This window comes from Lagopus leucura, unplaced genomic scaffold, assembly GCF_019238085.1.
Source record: "Lagopus leucura isolate 7727_CA_CO unplaced genomic scaffold, USGS_WTPT01 Super-Scaffold_100008, whole genome shotgun sequence".
Lineage (NCBI taxonomy): Eukaryota > Metazoa > Chordata > Aves > Galliformes > Phasianidae > Lagopus > Lagopus leucura.
This window is the reverse complement of record NW_024962265.1, coordinates 35,319,399-35,342,504: the sequence shown is the minus strand read 5'-3', so window position 1 is coordinate 35,342,504 and position 23,106 is coordinate 35,319,399. Positions and strand designations below refer to the sequence as shown.

The window sequence follows — 23,106 nt, the reverse complement described above, 5'->3', positions numbered from 1 at the left end:
ATAAATAAAACAAAAGCAGAGGAGTACAAGATAAAAAGGAATGATCTTACAGCTGAAAATCAACACTTTGCAGCAAGTTGGATAATGTAATGTTTTTCATCACTGCCAAAACCTGATTTTGTAGGTGTGTCTGTCACTTAAATTAACTGATGAAATTTGAATATATTTCAGGAGCTGATGGAGGTCATTTTCAGATGGCTAGGTTAAAAAAAGTGTTACTTATTTTATTTCACAATTATTTTTTGGGGGGGGTAGAATGAAACAGCCCTTCTACTCCTAAAGTTGTCAATGAGCAATGATACCTATGAAAGCATGTTTGAGCACATTCAGAATTGGATTCATTTATTATTATGCACAAAACATTTTCATATCTCTCTTTCCTTTCCTGTTCTAATGTTTACAATTCATGCATCAATCAGCCAAGTGAAATTTGTGTTTAAAAGCCAGGAACTTCATATGGAAAGTACAAAAGTGTGATCTTGAAAACAAGCATACAATCTGAATTTTGTTTGCCAGAATATCTACACAGTTGTGTATTATGTCTGTAAAAGCAATTATCTAAAAACATATTTATAATAAAAGAGTCTGTGAAATTCTTATAACCCCTCACCTATTCTCTTATCTTCATTTTACAGAGAGAAAACTGACACACAAACAGTTTAAGTGATTTTACCAAGGTCACCGAACAATTCCATAGCAGAAACAGCACCTGAGATTTCTCTAGTCTCTATCCAGCATACTATTCCTTACACAGTTCTTCCATTTACTGCTTCACTTAGAGAAAAATACCATTCTAGCCAAATATGAAGACAAATTCATAAAACATTAATTCTGAAGAATTACATTTCACTGAGAAAAGAGACCTTACTCTTCTATGCGAAACACCAATAAATCCTAGCATGCACTTTCAAAAACTGCTTTATAAAATCACCAAATGATAACAAAAAAACTTGAAAGCACAACCTGCACTTTCAGTTGAGAAGTGTATCCTGGCAGGTAGTTGGGTATGTTCTGCCAAGCAGACAGAGCATATACTGCCAAAGATCAAATCTCTTTCAGATGATAACAACCCTGGCATAGCGTAACTGGGTGAGCCCAGAAAGTAGCATAGTTTCGGAGCTCCAAACTGCAGGCAAAGCAGTCAGCAGCCTAAGGTGGCCGATTTTCGTTTACTGATGATAGTCCTCTCTAGCTAGAAAAATTAGTCCTAATTCATATGCCTTTGTCGGTGCTGTTAAAAAGGGAAAAGATGGGATATTTAGAGTGGCACTTCGAGCCTCCCTGCCACAAAGAGAAGCAGGGTCTCTTGCTTTCTGCTCTGGTCGAAAGTAATGGCATTCTAGAAGGAAAAAAAGCTACTTATTATAAGAGCAGAAGTGAAGGAGATGGGGAAAGGCAGTGAACACACTTGCAGGAAAGAAAAAGGGTGTTATAGATGAGAGCAGAGCACACAGAACAAACACAACTAAGAAGGAGACAGCAGACCTCCCATACAGTGGCAGAAGTTGTGAGGATGGGCAAAGACTTGAACTGCATCACAAACACACAAGTTATATTTGCATTTTTCAGCCCCCTTTCCACTATCCAAAGTTGCTAAGAAGCCTTCAAGAAGCTCCACTCACAGCACCTTCCTCATTCAACTCGAAACACCAAGCTGAGCATTCTCTCAAAGTACAATTCAGAACTGTTTTGATTAACCCTCCCAAAGTGGTTTCCACAGACTGTTCCTTTCTGCTATCATTATGCAACAGTCCATAGCATCTGCACTGCAACATGAATACACCCATATCAAACTAATTTTGGCAAGCATCTTGAACAGACCATAAGCATGAGTTGAAAAGACAACAGGCAGACAGCCAGCTGCTAAAAATAATTCTTGCACTCCCTTGAAACTACTGTCATGTTTTCTTGAAAGCATTTGTTCTGCTCTTCTGTTAAGGACAGAGTTAACATAGGTTACAGAACAAAAATATTGCTATAATTGTACAAGTAATGAACAATGCATAAGAAATTTTGTGGGAATGTGGATTAACAACATCACCCACTTCTACAAGATAGATGCACGCTACACCCCTACCTACCGACTGCACTAAACTCTCTGCAAAGAACTGAGACCTCCAGCTTCTCTTCTGTGCATGCCGAAGACTCTTATTCAACTTCTTCAGCTGCTCTCACTAGGTTTTTCTATTCTCCAGAACGCTCTTGTAGTGCCAGTGATTCCCTGAAATGTGTTGTATAATTTGCTGCATTGCTCTTATCTACACAAGAAAATCAGATGCAAAAATGATACATAACTCCAACAACAGAACTGACTTTTAGAATGCTTACTGTCAAGAATCAGTTTGATTCTTCTTTATGAACATATGTAAATGTAAGCTGAAAAGTGTATCTCCATGTAAAGCAGATACCAAGGCTGTGATATGTCGAAGAACATATGGATGGATACAGAGTATACGGAATGAATGAAGGCTACCTTAAAGTATTTGTGGCTATTATCTCTAGGAAAGGTACAACTGCTGTGATTCACTGAGAGAGTATTTATATCAAAGGAAAACCAAAAACAACTCTTCTAGGAAAACATATCTAAATCAAGCTCATGTGTAGAACCATCACTAAAATTTTCGACAGTGAAAAGTTACTATAGTATCTGCTGAAATAATTTTAATGAGGCCTTATTTATTAAAATACTAAGTCTATACCACTATTAATCAAGCATGAGCAAACTATCTATCTAATACTTGATCCATTAACTAGTTACTAACTCAGAGGCATTAATTAAAGGAGCTACTTAACATATCTGTTGTTTTTCTCTGTTGAATTACCAGCAAATGGTATCAGGAATAGTAATGAGGGCTAGAGTTAAACTTTACAGTTTATTCATTTAAATGAACTCTCTATGATTGTTTACGAATGACCCAAGTCAAACAAGGTCAATAACCCCGGATATGGCTGCTAAAATTTGGAAACAATCTGAAATTCAGTACTTAGCCTAGATGAGAACTTCTATCTTTGTTGCCTACTTATTATCTAGACACAGAGTTTTAAATGGGGCCTCAAATGCCTTGACTTTTCCTGACACTACACTGAACAGGACTCTAAGTAACATAATCAAGTGTAACATGGAACTAATTATCCTAGACATGCTGGAAGACTTGCGACAAATGCTACCGTAAATGACATCTTCAGCTGTGGAAAATGACAATGAATATCACTTCATTAATTTTGACATGTACATATTTCACAGAATCATAGAATCAAGAATATCTTGAGTTGGAAGAGATCCACAAGGAACATAAAATCCAACCCCTTGTTCCACAGAGATTGATAGTTTTTATCATGCTTTTCCCTATGTCTGAGAGCATTGTTCAAATGCTCCTTGATCTCTGGAAGCCTGGGGCTGTGCGCACTGCCCTGGCAGCCCATTCCATGCCCACTGCCCTCTGGTGAAGAACTCTTCCCTTACACCCAACCCAACCATCCCCTCACACAGCTCCACGCTGTTCCCTCTGGCCCTGTTGCTGTCACAGAGAGAGAAGCTCAGTGCTGCCCCTCTGCTCCCTGTGTGCAGCTGTAGGACACCATGAGGCCTTCCTTCAGCTCTGTGCTGAGGGGACATGAAGGGACTTCAGCTGTCACTCGTACATCTTGCCTTCCAGACCATCTTTGTAGCGCTCCTTTGGACATTCCCCAATACTTTATGTCCTTTTAGTACTGGGGTGCCCAAACTGCACACAGTGTTCAAGGAGATGTCAAATCAGTACAATGTAGAGAGGGACAATCACTTCCTTCTTCAAGAAAATATTCTTCAAATTTATCAGTAAGCATTGTGGATTTGTACGCTTTCATATGAATTAGATCATACAAATTAGAGATTAAGTTACACAATAACTACAGTCAGGAATTCCATTGGTCAGCAGTTGCTTCTGAGTGAATGTTGGTCATATTGTTGTAGCTTATTTCTGAATTTTACTTTTGGAACCAACCTTGTAGTCAAACCTCATGTGTTAAAGACAAATTTGTGTCAAGTTAGAGAATCTGGATTTTGATCTGAAAGTCAGGTTGACACTGTCCTTTCCCTTACCTTCAGAATTTGATTTTCTAGAGCTAGCAGAACTCAGAACTTCGAACAAAGCAAGCCAAGAACTGATTAAAGGCAGGAAAACAATCAGCGTAACATTACCTGCCTGCATCAGGCTCCTGATTTTGGTCTGGTGTGTAAGATTATAAGAGGAACTTTCATGAAAGCTAACAAAAAGGAAAGCTCTTTAGTTCACAGCTAATTCTGAAAGTGTGCTTTTCTCTCATTGCTTATTTCTGACGTCACTCTCTGTATCTGTGAAGTCTACAGGAGCAGGCTTGCTGTCCTAAAAAGAACTTAGACTGGATAGACAACAGCTCCCTCTCCTCATAAGCTGTGAAATAGGCAACACTGCAGTATGGTCAAGCTGTTTCTTATTCTGCCAGTAAGAACAGCCTTTCCTCACTTTTACTAATTTACTCATCTACTTCTGCAAACACTGAGTCACTGTCACACCATTTATTATCCCTCAGTTACATAGTTTCTAGGTTTTGTTTTCCTCTGCTCTATGTTGATCAAGGACATACAGGCTTTCTCTGCTGTTCTCTAATGCTCAAAAAGGGCCCTCAGAAAAAGAGACTTCCATGGACAGTGAAGAAACCCCGCAGCAGAAAAACAGTTAACAACATCACTTCATGATTTTTCATGAATCCACTTAAGGAACAGTGATAAGAAATACTCAAAATGTACCACCAAATTTTATCTCTGGCCTTTATTAATGTGTAATCAATGAGTTTAGTCTTGGCATATTCCACACTGTCACTAGGCAATTTGAACTGTCAGAAAAATCTGAGTATCCAAAGAACTACACAATCTCTTCAGTGACAGAAGGCAAGATATTGATCAATAGTAAGGTAGACTGTCAGTATCAGAAGCTCATTCCTGAGAAACTGTCCTGCAAGCCAAGCAGCTATCACTTTAACATGACTGTAAGTGAAAGCAGGAAAGAGGGGTATTAGATACATTTTGGGTTTCAAGAGAAATACAGGTGGCTTCTTCCAAACGAAGGAACAATATTTTAAATGAGAGTAAAATAGGTATCCACATTCACATCTGATCATCTGATTAAACACTGATTAGCAATGAATAAAACCAGATATTTTTCTTTGACATAACAATGGATAAATTCAACCAGCTTAATGAGTGGAAGTGAATATGAAACTTTAGGGCTCTGCAAATAAGAACTAGGGGTGGCACAAAGCTGTGGACATCAAGAGGGTAATTTATTTAGGTCTGTATTAAGTGGCTTCAAGAGGTCAAGTGCACATTTCTCTCCATTATCTGTCAGTGCAGTCCAGGATGATGAGCTCAGATTTACAGGTCTACCTTTGGGATGCCTAAAGTAAAGTGAGAAGCATCCCATCTCACATATTCACCAATAGCCTACTTCAAGGAAAGAGAAAGAATGAACAACCTGACAGCATTATTCACATTCTCAAGCAACTCTTTCTTCCTGTGACACTACCTTTGTTCAATCAAAGCTCAGAGGAAATACATAGTTCCATTTGTCTTCTCTTGTCTATCTCAGTCTATTATCAACACATCCAGCTCATTTAATACAATCAACATTATTTCAAATTGTTCTGAAATCTCACAAAAAAAGCATTCTAAAAAGATAAAGGATCATCAATGAGATGGAAAGACAGAGCACTAAGGTTTTGTTCCAGCTCAAGAATTTTGGGCATATATTTCCCTAAGTGATGTTACCGTCAAAGCTACAGCACTTGAGATCCTCAGGGCGCACATATGCACTACAGCTGAGAACAAAATAATGCTTAAAAATTTTGAAAAAACAAACAAGTTTGTGAGAATTAAAACACAGTGGGCAAGCTGTAGCTTTCTTTTATTGTTATTATTCAGTTCAATTCTGCTTGATTGATTTTATGGAACCAAAATACACCAAGAAGAAAGAAGGAATATATTTACATAGAAAATGGGCAAAAGTTTAGGAAGTTAAATTTATAGAGCTTAAAATATTCCTTGAAGTTATCAATTTATTTATACTTATTTTTGAGAAATCATTATACTGGACAATAAAAGGATAAACATTTTGGAGCAATAAAATCAAACACTTCTTCTGAAAAAAAAAAAAAAAAAGTGCTCAAAATAAATGATATTTTTCAGCTTTCTCCAAATCTCAATGTTTTCCTAAAGATAAGACATGTACATGTTTCAGAAACAAAATCAGTTTGCATTAATAGTATATAGAAATACCACATTAGGACTTATCATGCTAGGACACTGGAAAATTAGAGTTGAACCTTTCTGCTTTGGAGAGGACATTATCAAGTTCAACAGCACACTAGGGGGTACTTCAGAAATCTCTAAGTACAGGGCATTTTAAAGAAATACAGTATTTAATACAGTAAAAAAGCTGCTTGCATTGGAAATTGTTTTAAAAGGGACATGCACAGATTTAAGAAGTTATGTTTTCATTTATACATTATTTTATCATAGAAAATAATATCTAGGGATTAATATAAAAGTATACGTTCCAGAGCTCTCTCCTCACTGAAAATGTCTATGTTTATAGAGGTAGACAAGAAGATAATATATCTGTACCACCAGGGACTACATCAGAGGACAGAATTAGCCTTAAAAACAGCAGTCTTCTCCAAAGTCAGGTCTAAACTACCAATTACTACCTCTGTGCTTGGTCAATAAGGTTACTCACTTTTTCACATGTTGCAGTCAAAGACAATTGTCTGTGTTTAATCTCCCTATCACATAACATTATATGGAGAGGGAGAAACACAGTCTGTGCATCAGACATTAGATTGAATCAGTGCTGCATCCACGAGGCAGGTAACATCCAAAGCATGGCTCTGCTCTGATAAAAAGCGAAGCAACTTTCTGCAGAGTGCCTTGCAGCCAAGAGTAAAAGCTAGGCTGCTCTTAGGCTAATGATGGCCTTCTGAACATGGACTTTTTGAGAAAACTGAGAGCATCAGTGTCATCTAGATAGTCCTCAGAGCTTGTTTTGGAACACTGCTGAGCATCTGAAACAGCAAGTCCACTGCATTGTACTGTAGCGCAGTGTGCAAGTCCCCACCACTTGCCCCCACAAGAACTTCCACACATGCTTTCATATTCCCAGAGGTGCTCAGCTATGTAGGCCTGTCCCAAAACACTCCTAACTCTCTCAGTGCCTCACTAGTCCTGCTCATGATAAGGCAAGGAGTAGGTCTGTCCCTGGTCTTTATTTGTCTCAGAGAGGGGAAATGAGAACAAAAAATACCAAAGTCTTCTTACAAAGCTAGACCAGACAGCCAGCTAGCCAGTAAGAGTATTTTAAGCATGACTATAATCAATTGTGGATTTTTTTTTTCTTTAAAAAAGTGATAGATGAATGAAGTAAGAAAAGATTAACAGTAAAGCCTACATGCCAAGTTTGGCCAGGTCTAACTTATTGCTACCCTTTGAATACTGCCTATAGATTTACTAATTGCAAACATGCACATCTCTACATCTCTATTTCAGCCAATTCTGTCACAGCAAGACTGGCTTGTGAGTTGTATATTCAAAGTAGCATTAGTGACATGAGTCTGTCAAAAAATTTCAAAGAAGCAGGAATCTATATGTGTATCCCTGTTAAAAGAGCATTACCACTTAAGTACAGATACATATGAGTATACAGTGCAAATATTTAGCACAACTGATATTTTTTCCATTGTGCATGATTAGCAAATGCAGTAGATGACCACTGCAGCTCAACATTAAAAACAAAATGTCAAGATTTTACAACACGAAATCTTGTGAACAAACTCACAGTGTTCTCACAAAACTACTTGTAGAAAAAACACCTTGATCCAATATTATCATCAACATGCTTTGGAAAGCAGGTTGGGAATGAGCTTCTTGTCTATGTCTGGGTGTTTTTTAGGTAGGAAAATTTGGCCAGATTATGCAGGTTGCAACATTAATCAAGACCTTGTCTTTATGTTTCATGAAGATGACATTCTAGAGCATTGGCTCAGGATGAAGAAAAACCACAACCTACAAGAATCAGCTTCAGAAACAGGCTTTTTTCAGTGCTTAGATTTTCAGTAAAGTAAAATCATGCATTCAGTTCATGGAAAAAGAGAAAAGCCACACACTGATTCCGTACAACCATAAATTACTTCAGCTTTATTTAGACAAAAACCAGCTCAGAGGTGTCAAAAAGTCAAAAATTAAAAAATAAAAAACAAATGAAAAAAACTGGAAGAGACTGTTACATTGCTAAGCACACATCAGTTTTTGCAGTAGTTTACGTATTTTGGAACATTCTGTAGTATTCTTCTGGCCAAGGAGTACATGGGTCACAGTCCACTGAAAACTGAAATGGCAACCTACTTCTAATCATGTAGCATTCATGAAGAAGCTAGAAGACAAGAATGAAGAGCAGTGCAAGAACAAAAAGGGTGCTCATCTTCTCCCTGCGATGCCTTCTTCTCTGCTACATTGTCGGACTGTTAAATAAAGGCTAATACTAGGTTATGTGATGTATATGGGCTAGACTGACTGCAAGAATGGAGTGATAGGGCACACAGCTATTCTTTACTGCAAAGAAGCTGGAACAACACAGCCATAATTTGTGTGACATTGTGCCTGAATCTCAAAAATCTCTGATGACCATTTCTACTGAAATGTACCTCCATCCTGCCAATTCTTCCAAGCTATAAATACATTGGGTAAACATAAAATCCAGTCATATCAGGAATTCTTCTCACACAGACTTTGACAACACAGCGTTTCATTGATGCAATATTCCCAGGAATCTCTAAAATCTCAAAGTTTGAAAAGTTGCTCTACTTTTCTCTCATTTTTCACTTTGACTACCAATGTACTGAACATTTTGAGTTCAAAACGGGGATGATCCAATTGTCTCAGTTCATAAAGAAAGCATTAACCAGCACTGAGTGCGTTAATTTACGTAACTCTAGTCATACTAAAACACAAAAAAGCTGTATAAATTCCAGAAACAATCAACAAAACTCAAACTTTCCATTCCAAGTGAAAAACATTATACAGAAAAATAGTCTCTTTTAACAGATTACAAGAAAAGAAAGATATTGGAAAAATGATATAACACCATAAGTCAGAGCAAAAAAAAAAAACCTCCTGGAGCTTGAAGGTGCTTTCCAACACAAATAAAATACAGCAAAAGGGTCACTTATAAGAAGAAAAAAAAAGAACAAGGAGAAGGAGGGAGGGAGTTTTAGGGAGAAAAAGAAGAAAAAAAAGAATTCATTCCTTGTACATCTGAGAAAGTGGAAGGTGATTATTTACTTCCAAAGTGTTAAATTGAACTAGGTGCAAAATTGATCAGACCTCTCCAGACTGGAAAATACCCTACAGCAATTATTGATCAAGAATGTGCTAGAGACCACATTTATGCACTACATACACACACACACACACACAAAAAAAAAAAAAAAAAAAAGAACAAAAGTGCATTTAAGACATATTTAACTTCAAAACACACTCTACTGCTGAGTTAGTGATTGCATGAGTTGTTGCAGGAATGTGTATGAAGATAGATCATCTGCAAGCAAACATACCTGGCTAGATTGAATGCATCATCGATCAAGCCTGCTCGATCGCTGACAGAGATAACCTATGAGGAGCAACCAGAAAAATGGAACCATTTAGGGTGATAAAGTAATGAAAGTTCACATATCAAAGCAAATTTTAGGGTTGAGAAGAAGAGCTTACCTCATGGTTCCTTGTCAGCTGATTAATCAGCAGCCTCCAATTCCTAATATCATAATTAACTCTGAAGTAGCCAGTCTGGTTGATGTTCCCCAGCAACCAACTTGCCTCTTCCAAAGCAGGAATTCTGTGGTGTTCTGGAAAGAGAGAAGAACATGGGAATGGGACTTAGTTTTATCTTTAAAAATTCTAAAGATGTATTTGTTAAATTCTGTCCTTTTTTAAATACTCATAAGTTAGGAAGATTAACTTACTAAGCTAGTAAGATAAAACTAACAAAATCATTGGGGTTAATCATTTTTTTTTTTATCTGTACTCATATAGAGACAGTAGTTGAGGCTCCTACAGAGATCCCCACAAAAATCTGCAAGGGCTCCCTTTTCTGGCTACTAATATTTATCAAAGACATGCCCATTTAAATCTGGTACCTGATGCTAGCCATGCTACAATACTTTATACAGTTCTAGTCATTCAATGGATTTGCTACATAGAGAGATTAAACCTGTGATTCAAAACAAAAACAAAAACAAAAAAAAACCTTAATTCTTTCTGCATGTAGTCAATGACACTTTTGTTATTGGATTTTCCAGTTGTGTAGTTTCTAGCTAACTAATCACTGAGAGGCTCTCTTCTAGAACTATACCAATTAACCTTGCATTTATTAACCTGCTCTTCATCTTTCCCCTCTTTTTAAGTAATCACCTAGGGACTGAAAGCATATATCCCAGTACTTTTACAAGCAAGAATGTAGCCAGTCCATCACTATTTGCAGGACTAAGGATGCCCACAACAAAAATATGCTGGAATCACATCACATGCTTCTTTCACTACAGGACGAATCATCATGGGCTGAAGTATCAGACATTTATGTCTCTTGAATAATCTCTCAATTCAGTACATTAATCTGATACAACTGATTATGAAACAACTTGAAAAATTCAGCAACACCTTTTTTCTGCTATAATACAGAATCACACAGAATCACACACAGAATCACAAGGTTGGAAACGACCTGCAAGATCATCTAGTCCAACCACCCTCCCATTCCTATTAGTACCACTAATACCAAGTACTAGTACCAATAAAACTAGTATGCATGCTTCTGACAAAAGGAATGGTGTTCTCATGAATTTCAAAAGCAAGCAAAAACAAACAAACAAAACAAAAAGCCAAATTTGTTTCAAATGTAATTCCAAAAGGAAATTGTTTTGAATGCTTCAATTCTTTGAAAGTAACAAATGAAAAAAGACAAGCTTGCAATATGGTCTTAACAATTCAAATACACTATCTCATACCTAGACCTACTAAAGAAATGAAATTGTTTACAGCCTTTCTTGGAAGAAAAAAAAAAAAGTAATTTCTGAGGAAATAATAGATGATAAGAACTACAGATAAAAGTTATGGTTCTCTCTTGGCTAAATAACAGCATCGAAAAGAAACAGCTATGGTATAAAGGTGCAAAAAAAAATGCAGAAAGCAATAAGATCCAATTCTAACAACACCAAATAATCTGTTTATCTTTAAATTCATGGAGCAGTTTTTCACATATGAATTCAGAGTAAAGGCTGAGGGATTAAAAATGGAAGTCTTCTTCTCATCTAGGTAGTCCTAACATCATTAATATTTCTTCAAAATACCCTGCTTTGAAATATTATACCTAGAAAACTCAGTTGTTGCCTATTCGATTTAATTTGTTACTGTTCTTTTAGGGTTTGTCTAACTGATTTGCACTAGCTCAGTCTAATTATGCAAATGATTGAGAAAAAAAATAAACATTCTTTTATTTCGTTAAAATATTTACTTTATCCACTTAGATACCTTAGATAAAGTACCAACATAGTCTTTATATGATGAAATAAGAGTAGTTGAAAAAAACAAACAGAACTAAGTCATAGAATGGCTTGGGTTGGGTTAAATCTCATCTACTTTCAACCCTTATACCACCTCCCACTAGCCCAGGTTGCTTATAGACCAGCCTTGAAAAAGGCAAGCCCAGCGTTAGGTGGAGAGACATAGCTAGCTAAGACTAGCAGGTACAGAGTAACTAAACTGTAGGAGGATCTGTAAGAACTCATTATCGGGGTATGCCAAGCTCTAGCCTTCCAGGAGTAACAGGGCATCTAAACTGTACATATATAGCTCTCCAGCTCACAATTTACAACCTGTGCCCTGCAGACTCCTGGCTTCCAGCATACCCAGTGTATAAATACTAAGCTGCTACTGCCACAACCTGATTTGGGAGAGGATTTTAACATCAGGTGCCTTCTCTCCCACAGAGGTTTGTTAAACACTGGGCTGCAGCTCAGTTCTAAAAAAAAACAACTCTCTAAGACTGTTCAACTGAGGTTGTTCTTCTACTTAAGCACATTGAATACTGAACCTGAAATCATAATCACCAGCTGTTCACATCTAGCCTCACAAAAGACTCAAATCCTGGTTCCTGGTTTGATTGCATAAGATTCAATTATTTTATACAAAGAAAAATACATGTAGACAAATTAAAAAAAAAAAAAAAAAAAGTAACAATTTACACCACAGTGCTAAGAGCACTTCCTTATAGAGGATTTGGTTCATACAACTGCTATAAAACAGAGAGAGAAAAAGGAATTTGAATCTGGATCTACCCCTACCCTATTTATTATACCCAGAATGGTGCTGTGAATAAAGTCTATCACTGTTAAATCTCAGCTATGTCCTGAATTAAACTATTGGATTTCTTAAAAGCAACAGCAAAAATACCCACTTCTTTATCTTGGAGAGGCTGCTGAGGGAAACAAAAACTTTTAGAATATCCCTAGGTCTTCAGGGATGTACTGTCTTGTAGAGTCAAGAGGAAACTGCTTTTACATGGCAGAAATTCATCCTGTGCTAATGTGCTGCTTTCTGTCCATGTTTTTCTATTGCAAACTAGCCTTTAAATGCCATCGTAGCTGGAAAGAGCTACTTGTAACTGGATGATCCCAGCACTTCTCTGACACCTAAAAACCTATCAAAACAGCAATGGGCACACAGTAATCCATTCTGGGTAAAAAGAAAACCAAAAAACAATGAATAGAAATTTTCAAGATCAGATGAAACACATACTTGTATTTTTTCTCATTTCAGTATGTGCATTGTTGTGCACTCTGTAGTGAGGAAATCACTTTTACTTTAATACAGTACTGAACGATACTTGTCAGTCAAACAAGAAAACTTAAAAAAAAAACCTATCTTGTAAATAACAGCTGTGGAACTCCTCCAACACATAGAGCTTTAATGGAGAATGGTATCATTTCAAAGCCTGATGGCATTATTGTTATTTTGGTCAGTTTAAATCCAACCGTTACCACTTGCTATTATTTTTTGATAAGACCACTCAAGTGTTGACCTCCTCCTGAAATACGGAACAGAAATCATTCATGCCTTTCTAGTTCATGTAAGCAGGTGGTTATTTTAAGGGACTGCAGTAGGCATGCGGTTCTTATAGTTCTATATAATTTACTGGAATTTGATGTTTGAATCTGCCAATCCTCATGCCTTCTTATTAAAAAAAAATAAATCTTTCTTTTGGTTATTACGGCACAGAAAACTTCTATCCACCTGGGCAATTTCTCCATTTATCACAAACACATTTGTTTCCCATTTAAAGTATCACAGTTACGGAAAAGGTGGTCATTCAGCGTTAAACCCTAAATTAAACCATTCATGACTTCCTAAACAGTGACAAAGATTTCATTTGGGAAGAAATATATCTTTGATGGCTTTAGTTCACCTTTTAAAATTCAATCTGGAATATATATACAGTATATCAGTTTAAAGGGATTTGGTTTTAATCTTCTTCCTCAAAAAGTGTTTTCCCATTGCCATGTTTTGCGTGGATAATTCAGAAAACAGCACTGCTCTGAAACTTTCAGTTTTGCCTCATATATACATGAAATATTGAGATGGAAAGAGTTAATTTTTACAACATTTCTTTTTGAAGTTAAAAAAAGAAAATCAGTTAGGGTCTGATTCTCATTTTCTCTGCTCTGGAAGTGTGAGGCAATCCTCCAGCTGGTGCTAACTTCAAGTGGCTTGAAGTTCGAGTTCTCACAGCCCTCCAACAACTTCCACTCCACTAAAACAAGCAGGCGTGATGGAAGCCTGCTCCTCCAAACAGCAACACGAGGCAGCTCTGGGTGAAGGGCACCCTTCTGCAAGAAATTTCTCCCGTGCTGACAAGAGCGTGGGCTAAACACTACCACTTCAAGTGTTTAGACTCACAGTTGTTTTCTTTTAACTTTTCATTTTATACAACTCTTAGCACACTGGGAAATTGGCTTGGTAGAATCACTATTGATGGAACAGACTCCATTTTCTCGTAAAAATAACTACAGAAGAATAACACAATTTCATGCCAAGAACAGCAAGTGAAAATTTTCTGAGAAAATGTTCCATAAGGAATTTCATCACAATAACGTTGTTTTTTTTTGTTTTTGTTTTTGTTTTCTTTGTGTAAAGATACTGATATTAACTAAAATCTGCAAAACTTTTTGCAGAATTCATACAGAGATTCATAGAGAATTCAACTTTTCATACTCAGAAAAGGCAAACCAGAACAAAATATGCTTTCCATCTCACTTGCCATGTTGCCTTAGTTCCACATTGAAAAAAATAGTATAGTGAACTCTATAGTAACTTGATCATATCAGCAAATACAATCATGTTCTGTTTCACATAGTCTTACTGCAGACTACCCTACCATAATTTAACATTCCTACCTACTGGAACAGCTAACACCTAAGGTGATGTTACACAAGTGTAAGCAGCAGTTTCCTGTTAGGATCTTCCAGGTGAAAAGGAATAAAAGTAGGGACAAAGGGATTAATTTTTTCCTCATCTTGTCAAAATTGTGCCAGTACTCTAGGTAAGTTGATACTTGCTGATGGGAAGGTAATTGTCCTGCAGAAAATTCTTTCCTCCATCTCCTGGCAATCCTGCACAGATAATCAGAGGCGTCTGAATGACTAATTTTACCAGAGGCAGAGAGGTCCATCAGAGAACTGCCTCCCTCGGACATTACAAATGAGTCAAGGTACAGGAGGTGAGAATGGAAACTTCAGTCAGCAGCATCTCCCAAGTCTTATTTCCTAGCTGGAACCTGACTGCCAGAAACTCATACCTAGGAAACAGCAAGTATGCCTTAGTCCACAGCTTGGCTTTCTTAATTGAAATGGATACTAGCTAAGCCTCCTTACTTAAGACATGTCTATGCTTCTCTTGGATATGCAGAAATGTAATGGGTAGAACTGTTCTTGCACACTTAGTACTCTTTCAACAGAATGGCCTGAATCTTCCCTCAAGCCCTGCGATACATTTGTCTTGTGGAGACAAGATGAAAGCTGATTCTTGATTTTTTACCTTCTGTACATCATCACAGAGAATAGGAAAAAGGGCACATACTTAGAGGAAACAGAAACAGGTCCTGGATCTATGACAGAGCACAAGTTCATAACAATTATAATTTCCACTTTAAACTTCAGTGTCAAGGGACTGTTTTATTTCTCTTACAATACTGGATCTTGAACAAGGTCTGATAAATTTGATCTGAGTGTCTGTATTCAATTACACTCACTTGAAGAGCACTGTGATTGATTCCAATCTTCCAAATGCTCTCTGGAATGCTTTGTTCCACTTGAATGGCTATTCTTTGGCTGCTCTTTGGAATAATACAAAAACACTTACGCTCAATGTAACAGAAATTCTACAGGATTATTCCTTCCCAAACAAATCAGTCCTGATAACTGCCCTTTCCAGTCTCACAGTCTCCTCCAGATCCTCACGAAAGAAACATACAAGCTGCAGAAATCTCCAGGAGTGCAACAAAAGAATCTATAGCTTTCCCAGCATATAGTAGCATACACAATGAATCAGATACTGAGCAGATGTAGAGACATACTTACTTATCGTTTTAATGTTGAGAAATCCTTCAAGTGAACTAGACAACAACAAATATAAGCAAGAGAAGTACATCCTTGCTATACTCATCAGTTTACAGTCTCATTTTAATGAGATGTAGCAAGTAAGTGAGAAAGTAATGACAAAGAACATGGATAATGGCAACAGATCACAATGACATTGACCTGCTACACTGGAAACTGATGACTTAGAAAAGTTCCTCTTTAATTTCTATATAGCAGCCACACCAAAATGATTGCTCACACTGGCCATCACAAATTGTTTATTTCTTGAACGCACTCCAATAGGAGTAAGTAGATCTTAAAAGAGTGGGTAGAGGTTTTATTATCTTGTTCCTTCACAGCACTCTGCAAGCAAAAGGCAACTGTGCAGATAATAGTGATATACTGAACTTTCAAGGCAGGAGTGAAGGGAAGGAGGCATCAAGGAGGCACCAGGAGTATGATCTAATGAGATGAGTTGAGAAGATCAACCCTCTCTGAAGTCAATGGGAATCTTTCTATTAACTTCAAGCGAGTTCAGTTAAGTCCTAAAGGACAAGAATGGAGCAGGTCATTGAGGCAGACTGTGAAAGATCAAAGAGGTTTTTCAAGTATTCCAAAGGTGTTCACATTAAGAAATACAGCCAATGCAATATACTTCTGCAAAGCAGGACAGCACCTTATTACACTTTAACTAGACTATGTTTCCCAGTTAAGAAAAGCACCCTGGTCCCAGGCACATTTTGAGACCATTACATCAACATGCTACATTCTAATGGGCTGCAAATGATCAGGGCAGAGGAGCACATACTTGATACCACTAGAAAGTTGGTTTATTCAGATTTTTACTAATCTTACACCATTCATCTCTGCTTCTTCTTGTTGCTAAGCACTATGTGACTACTACCTTTTGGTGACTTATAAAAGAGAAAAAGGAAAAGCACAGACACACACAGGTTTGACACATTCCTCGTTCCAGTTAAATATCTGTTGGAGGGAAGGCTTTACAGCCTTTTAATTTTACAAGAAGGGGTAAGTTCACCCTTTATAATTCATAGGGGACATACGGCTATTTCTTTTCCCACCCTTACACTCATTTTACTTAAGTCTCCACATTTGTTTCCTCATCCACTCCAACACCAGTCCAAAACTGTCAGCTGATGTACTATGAACTACTAAGGAAATAAATATGTCATGAAATTTTTACAGTGGGATTCCTTTTTTCAGATGACAAAAAAAACACTGATATCCAGCCCTAGCTGTTCTCAGGACAGTAGCTATTATGATCATGTAAGAATTGAGAAGGGAGAGAATAAGGTGTAAGCTGAATGCAATTTCAAGGTCCCACATCTGGTTATTTAATAAGCATACAAAATATTTTGGCAGATCAATAAGGAAATGTTTTAGCGACAGTAAATATTTCTTAGGCCTGGTTCAGACCATGATTGGAGTTACAAAATGACAGAAAGGTAAATGTTTTGCATTTACTATGCCATACTTATCAGATACTTTGCTACAAGAATATTACATTTAACTTTCACAAATCAATAAATTGAATTGCATTCATCAATAATTTGATATGTATTGCTAAATACAAAATATTTAGCACTGAAGTACACAGTACTATATAAAAACTTTTCACTATACTGTCTAATTTCTGTGATAATATAAAACTTGCCTGCTGCTTATCCTTCATTCCTCCTCTCTCCCTTCCCAATACTTCCTTAGTAATTCATTTCAGGTAGCTGAAAGTGGGTGCAGAGCAACTAAACAATTATCTAGGATCAATTCCAAAGAAACAGTTGAGGAAAACACAAGTATGCTTTATGAGATTCCACTGGGAGGAAAGTTTAGCTTTACCTGATTTGTTAGACACCCATATAATTGCCTCTGATGAGATGTGGCTCGTATTTCCTACTGCAATTGTTAATGGAATCTGCCACAAGTAGCTGCAAGACAAAGGAGGGGGAATCTAAGAACAAAAATACTGAACTGATTCTTCTCACAGCAATCAGGGATCATGTCAAAGAAATCAAAACACAATTTCAGTAGCAGTGTAAAGATGTGGATTCTAACAAGTTATTTTGATTTTGAAATGCATTTGCTAATAGCAGTAAAACAATGAAAAAGTCATTCTTTTTTTTTTTAAAAGATATTTTACATTTTTCACACACTATCATTATATGAGACTTTTTTTGCAAGGCTTTCCTAATTTAACAAAAGAATTCACAGAAGAGGAAATAATGATATCCTATAGAATGAAGAAACCTTGTTACATTTGCTTAGAAAGAGAGAACTCCCAGATAAAACATCCTTGGATTTACAGGGACTTCAAAGTTTAAAAATAACATACATATTTAGCAACTTCTTAAATAGGTATGATGGGCTTTTATAGCTACTGGTTTACAAAAAAATGAACAAAATTGATTCTCTGCTTCTGTGCACTGTTTGTTATCACTGATGTGTTTACAACCTGGACAAAACATGCTAAATGTGGATTTGGAGATAAGCTGGTATAATCACAACCACAACTTCCATCCAGGGTATCAAATTTTTTCTCATTTGGAATAAATGTTATAATTTACCTAAGTTTTTTGTAACATATTTATCTCAACAAACAGAAATTGACTGTATGAAGCCAATCTTTTAAGGCAGATGGAAAAGAGGAACCCTTGCGTGTCTTCATCATTATCTCTACTCCCAAACTACTGTGAAAGAACAAACACCTCCCTTACAGGGCTGCTTTGTCATTTGGTGTACTGAAGGAAGACACTCAGTAATGGTTTGTGTGATCCCTGTATGCAGGGAGTACATCTCCATTAGCAAGGCAGCACAGCAAGAAAATTGCTCCAACTCAGATATCACTGTAGATTACTGCTTAGATACCAAGTAAGTACATCACTTTAGACTGACAATTAAAATGGTGCAAAGATGAATGGGGGCAAGTTCTTGATGTCTACATCAGCTTCCCTCTTGCCATTACTGCAGATGGCATACAGTACCTAAAAAATTAAGTTTGCCCACATCTGTTCCACTGAACTGTAAGCGCTGCCCAGCTGTGCCATAACTGGAGTCAGAGCATGCTGGTCTGCAAGGATTGTGCCTGAAAGAACACCTGTCATTCAGTACAGGAAATCACATGCAACACTGAACTTCTTCTGTGCAGATTCAAAGATAAACAGTAGACTTCTACAGCAATTGCTATTCTCTCCCAGATTTCATCAATACCACAATGATTATTCACTTCTGTTATTTCAAAGGCCATATCCAGCATGAACTTCCATAAATGGGTAACTGCACATTTCATGTGCACACTGTAAGAGCAGCCTTTTTCTGGGAGCTTTGGCTCCCAGATCTTGGGGTCATGTCCCAGCCTGACATCATCTCCAAGGACCTGCCCAGTGATCTGGACTCCAGGCTGTCTTGCTGCCACTCCATGCATGTCTTGCTGTCTTGCTGGGGTCTTGGCTCCCAGTCCGTTCACAAAGAGCCACCCCTCACTGTGCCCTGATTCTTGACTCCTCAAGCACAGAGTTTTGCAGCATGCAAAACTGGACTGTACATGTTGAGAAGCAGTTTTCAGTACAGCAGTGATTCAGCAGAGAGGGGGAGATATTTGGAAAACTGCACAGCTGAAAGAGATATCAGTGACAATGGAAAGAAAACATGGCATTTATTGCCATATGGGAGAAGAAAAAAGTCTCAAGTGATTCTGGATTATATGAATATAAGAATCATGACACACTGGGAAAACTAATAGATTGATTGATGCACCAAATAAATGCTTTATATGAGCACATGCTCTGGCAGATACTTTCTGGATAATTAAGCTATGGCATCTGAAGATGCTACTGCCCATCCATATCTTCTGCTGGAGATTACCAACCTTTATAGCACAGCCAGCAGAAAAGAATGTCCACTTCTGCATTCTCTTCTCCAATTCTCGGTCTAAAGTCTTTACACAAAATTAGCTTCATTGTTGACCTAACTACTATTTTGGACTCAGAACTGGGCTAATTAGGCAAAAAAATGTACTCTGTTCTGATGCTTCTATTACAGTAGTAATAAGTTCTGGGTTCAATAAGTGAAGGCAGTCAGAAGATGTTGTAAAATGATGCAATGGAGAATATGCACTTCTCTCTTAAGCAGCTTATACCTTACTAGACACCTATAGTATATTAAGACTCCATCTTTCCTAGAAGTATTTTAGGAAATATATCATATTTAAAAGCACACACAGTTCTCAACAGTTAGGTCTCCAGAATGGAAAAGACACTAGCAGACTATGATCAAGAAAAATGAGGCAAAAATGAGCACAAAGCCAATAACTCATGTGAAAGGAAACAACTTTGGTATATGAGAAATTTGAAAGAACTGCATTTGCACGGTATTTTTATGACTCTTGAGATAAAGACCTACTGAAAAATTGTATATTACCAAATAAAAGATACTGAGAATTGCCTACATTGCTGATTTAAACACATATAAACATATACAGATACATGCATATGAGTATATACACAGACACTCATAATTTTGAGAAGGAACATCATAAAAAGATATTTTTTGTACACTGCAATAAATATACAGAGAACTTTAGACTACTTTAGATTACTGTGTTACCTCCAATTAATGATACTCCCACAGCAATCTCTGAAAGGAGATTTTGCTATGGAACTGGAGTCATACAGGACACATCTTCTCAGAAAATGTGTGGGTTTAGTTGGCAAGATCAGGATTGGTAGATTTAACTTTTATATGCACCTCATCAAGATTTGGGTCTCCTAATATTCTTGACACTCCCCAGAACATCCAAATCTCATCTTCTTGGTTATTGATTTACCAGGGAACCACAGATTTCCTTCCAATGGATCTCTCCAGGAGCCCATTTTTTCCTCCTGTAATGCTGCTGTTCTCTACATGTTTACCTGCTTTTTCCTTCCACTCTCAGAGAAACTTCTACTACCACTGCAAAACAACACTTACAAACTATTTTATTTATATGTCACAGAGACGTATCTGGCTCACCTGTCATGTATTTTTATTAGCATAACTTCTATATGCCATCTCTGAATGATCCGTGTGGACTATGTTCTCCAAGTGTGACTTGGAAAAAGAAAACTTTCTTGCAGATTTACATTGGTATTCTTCTAATTTAAAGAGGGAAGAGGTCCATTCACCTCTTCTCTTGTTTTGACTGTGAGTAGTAAACATCTTTTGATTACTCTGTTACATTCCAAGAGCAACGCCATTGTCCTCTATGCATGTAGAAAGGCTGGTCTGAAAGCAATGCCTCCTATTTTATTACATTGGCCGAGAGGCAGATCTTAGTGGTATGGCAGCAGAGGGGCAGACTGACCAAATGGAGTTTGACATGGAAGTGTATATAAAGCAAAGGTGTGGAACTGAATTCCTCCATCAGGAAAAAAACTGCATTCGCTGACTTTCATTGATACTTCACAACACTTATGGAGGCCAAACATGGGATGCGAGGACAGTGAGGTGTGGGTGGTGTGTTTCAGCAGTGGCAACAGCAATGTGAAAGACAAGCCATGTTCTGGACAGCTATAAATATTTTTATGAGTGCAGCATGCAGATCATTGTTGGTGAAAATGCATTGCTAATGGTGGTGGTTATGTTTAAAAATAGTACTTTGTAGCTGAGAACATGCTCTATCAAATAGTTTTATTTTGCTCTTTGTATCTGTCATAGTTTTCAAGGAAATAAATAGGAGGCATTACTTTCAGAGTAAGTGACAAGGGGAAAAAATGATCAGTGTTCTTCATTTTGCTGTCTGCTGCCTGCTCTGACAAACCAATTCCAGTGAAAATAAGAATCCAATCTTGAAGTAGTGGGATTGGAAAAATCCATGAGGTCTTCCTATCCTCAAAAGTACATCTGCAAGAATTGGATGTCTGTCAAAGTAGCACACAGTGCCTGGGTGAAATGAAGTTAAGAAATGATGCATCCAAACTGCCTGAGACGCTGCAGGGCTTCAGAGACATCTGTATATAATGTCCCTCAGGATAAAAACTGGATTGCCTTAACAGGGAACTCAGTGCAGATTTCCCAAATTTTGAGGAGTTATGGGTTATTTCAGAAAATTAAGGAATTGCTTCTAAGGGTGAAGGAGGCATTTAAAATTTGAATAGATACTTTATATGAACTGTGTTGTACATAATACTGTTCAGTCATATAGGAAGAGATGGAGGAGAGGGGAATGCTGTTAAAAGGTAGTATAAAAATGGACACAGGATAACATTCACAATTAAAGAGAAAGCATCAGTAACTTTTGTATTTTTGGTAGCATCATATCAATACATCTAAGTGTGTTAGTATTTTGTTAGTATTTTCATTTAGCTTACACAATAATTCTGGGCAACTTGCTTCATTTAGCAATAAAAACTTGCAGATGCCAAGATGCACATAATACCAGAGGGTAAATAATTATGCACTGCTTGGATTACACAGATTTTTTTTCTTTAGCCTTACATTGTGTCTAGATAGCCTGTACTGAGGTATTCTGTCTTCTTCAAAAAATGATCATATCTGTGACAAGTTCCTGCTTATGCCTTGACTTTCAACTGAAAAGAACTGGGTAAATCTTTGTGGATAAACCTTGAGACCATGACAAGCATGTTTCAGACTCCTGCCTGTGATAACTGGCAAATCTGGATTTTCAGTGGAACATTTAGTTGGCTTATTTGTAAAGAGCTATGCAAAGCTTAAAAAGTGCAGTAGTTCACTTCATCAGCTGACAAAACAAAGATCCTAGGTCATTAAAGAAGAAAACAAAAAGTTCCTGGAGTTTCAGATTTTACACATCTCTTCAACTACTTTTCCACATTAACAAACAATCTTGCTGAGATGCAAGCACATATGCTTTCAAGAGACATCTTCCCAGTAGAACATCTCCACCCACTGCCTGTAATGAATGCTGCATTTTTCTGATGACATTTCTTCTGCTTCCCCCAGACTTAAAGCTAACCAAAGAAGTTCAGTTGCTCCTAATCATTACTCACAGAAAAATAAAGTATCCTCTCAATATTCAGAAGCCTATTATCATTGGCTGTACTATAAAGAATATACAAGTAATATAATTGTTTTACATAAGCAGAACTTTGTATGATCTAAAATAGAATCAAAGAATCATAGAATCATAGAATCACCAAGGTTGGAAAAGACCTAAAAGATCATCCAGTCCAACCGTTCACCTATTCCCAGTAGCTCCCACTAAACCATGTCCCTCAACACAACATCCAGCCTTTCCTTGAACACCCCCAGGCTCGGTGACTCCACCACCTCCCTGGGCAGTCCATTCCAGTGCCTGACCACCCTTTCTGAAAAGTAATACTTCCTCATGTCCAGCCTGAATCTCCCCTGCCGTAGCTTGAAGCCATTCCCTCTGGTCCTATC

At 37.3% G+C, this 23,106-nt stretch overlaps 1 protein-coding gene across 1 annotated transcript in view; it reads right to left on the bottom strand.

Annotated features, from left to right (window-relative positions):
* Positions 1-23,106, bottom strand: part of TRHDE (thyrotropin releasing hormone degrading enzyme) — a 213,700-nt gene that overhangs the window by 31,779 nt on the left and 158,815 nt on the right. Inside the window, exons 10-12 of the mRNA XM_042872562.1 lie at positions 17,551-17,639; positions 9,776-9,909; positions 9,622-9,677 (exon numbers count right to left, since the gene is read on the bottom strand). Of these exons, the coding sequence (XP_042728496.1) occupies positions 9,622-9,677; positions 9,776-9,909; positions 17,551-17,639 (279 nt within the window). The remainder of the gene's footprint in view (positions 1-9,621; positions 9,678-9,775; positions 9,910-17,550; positions 17,640-23,106) is intronic.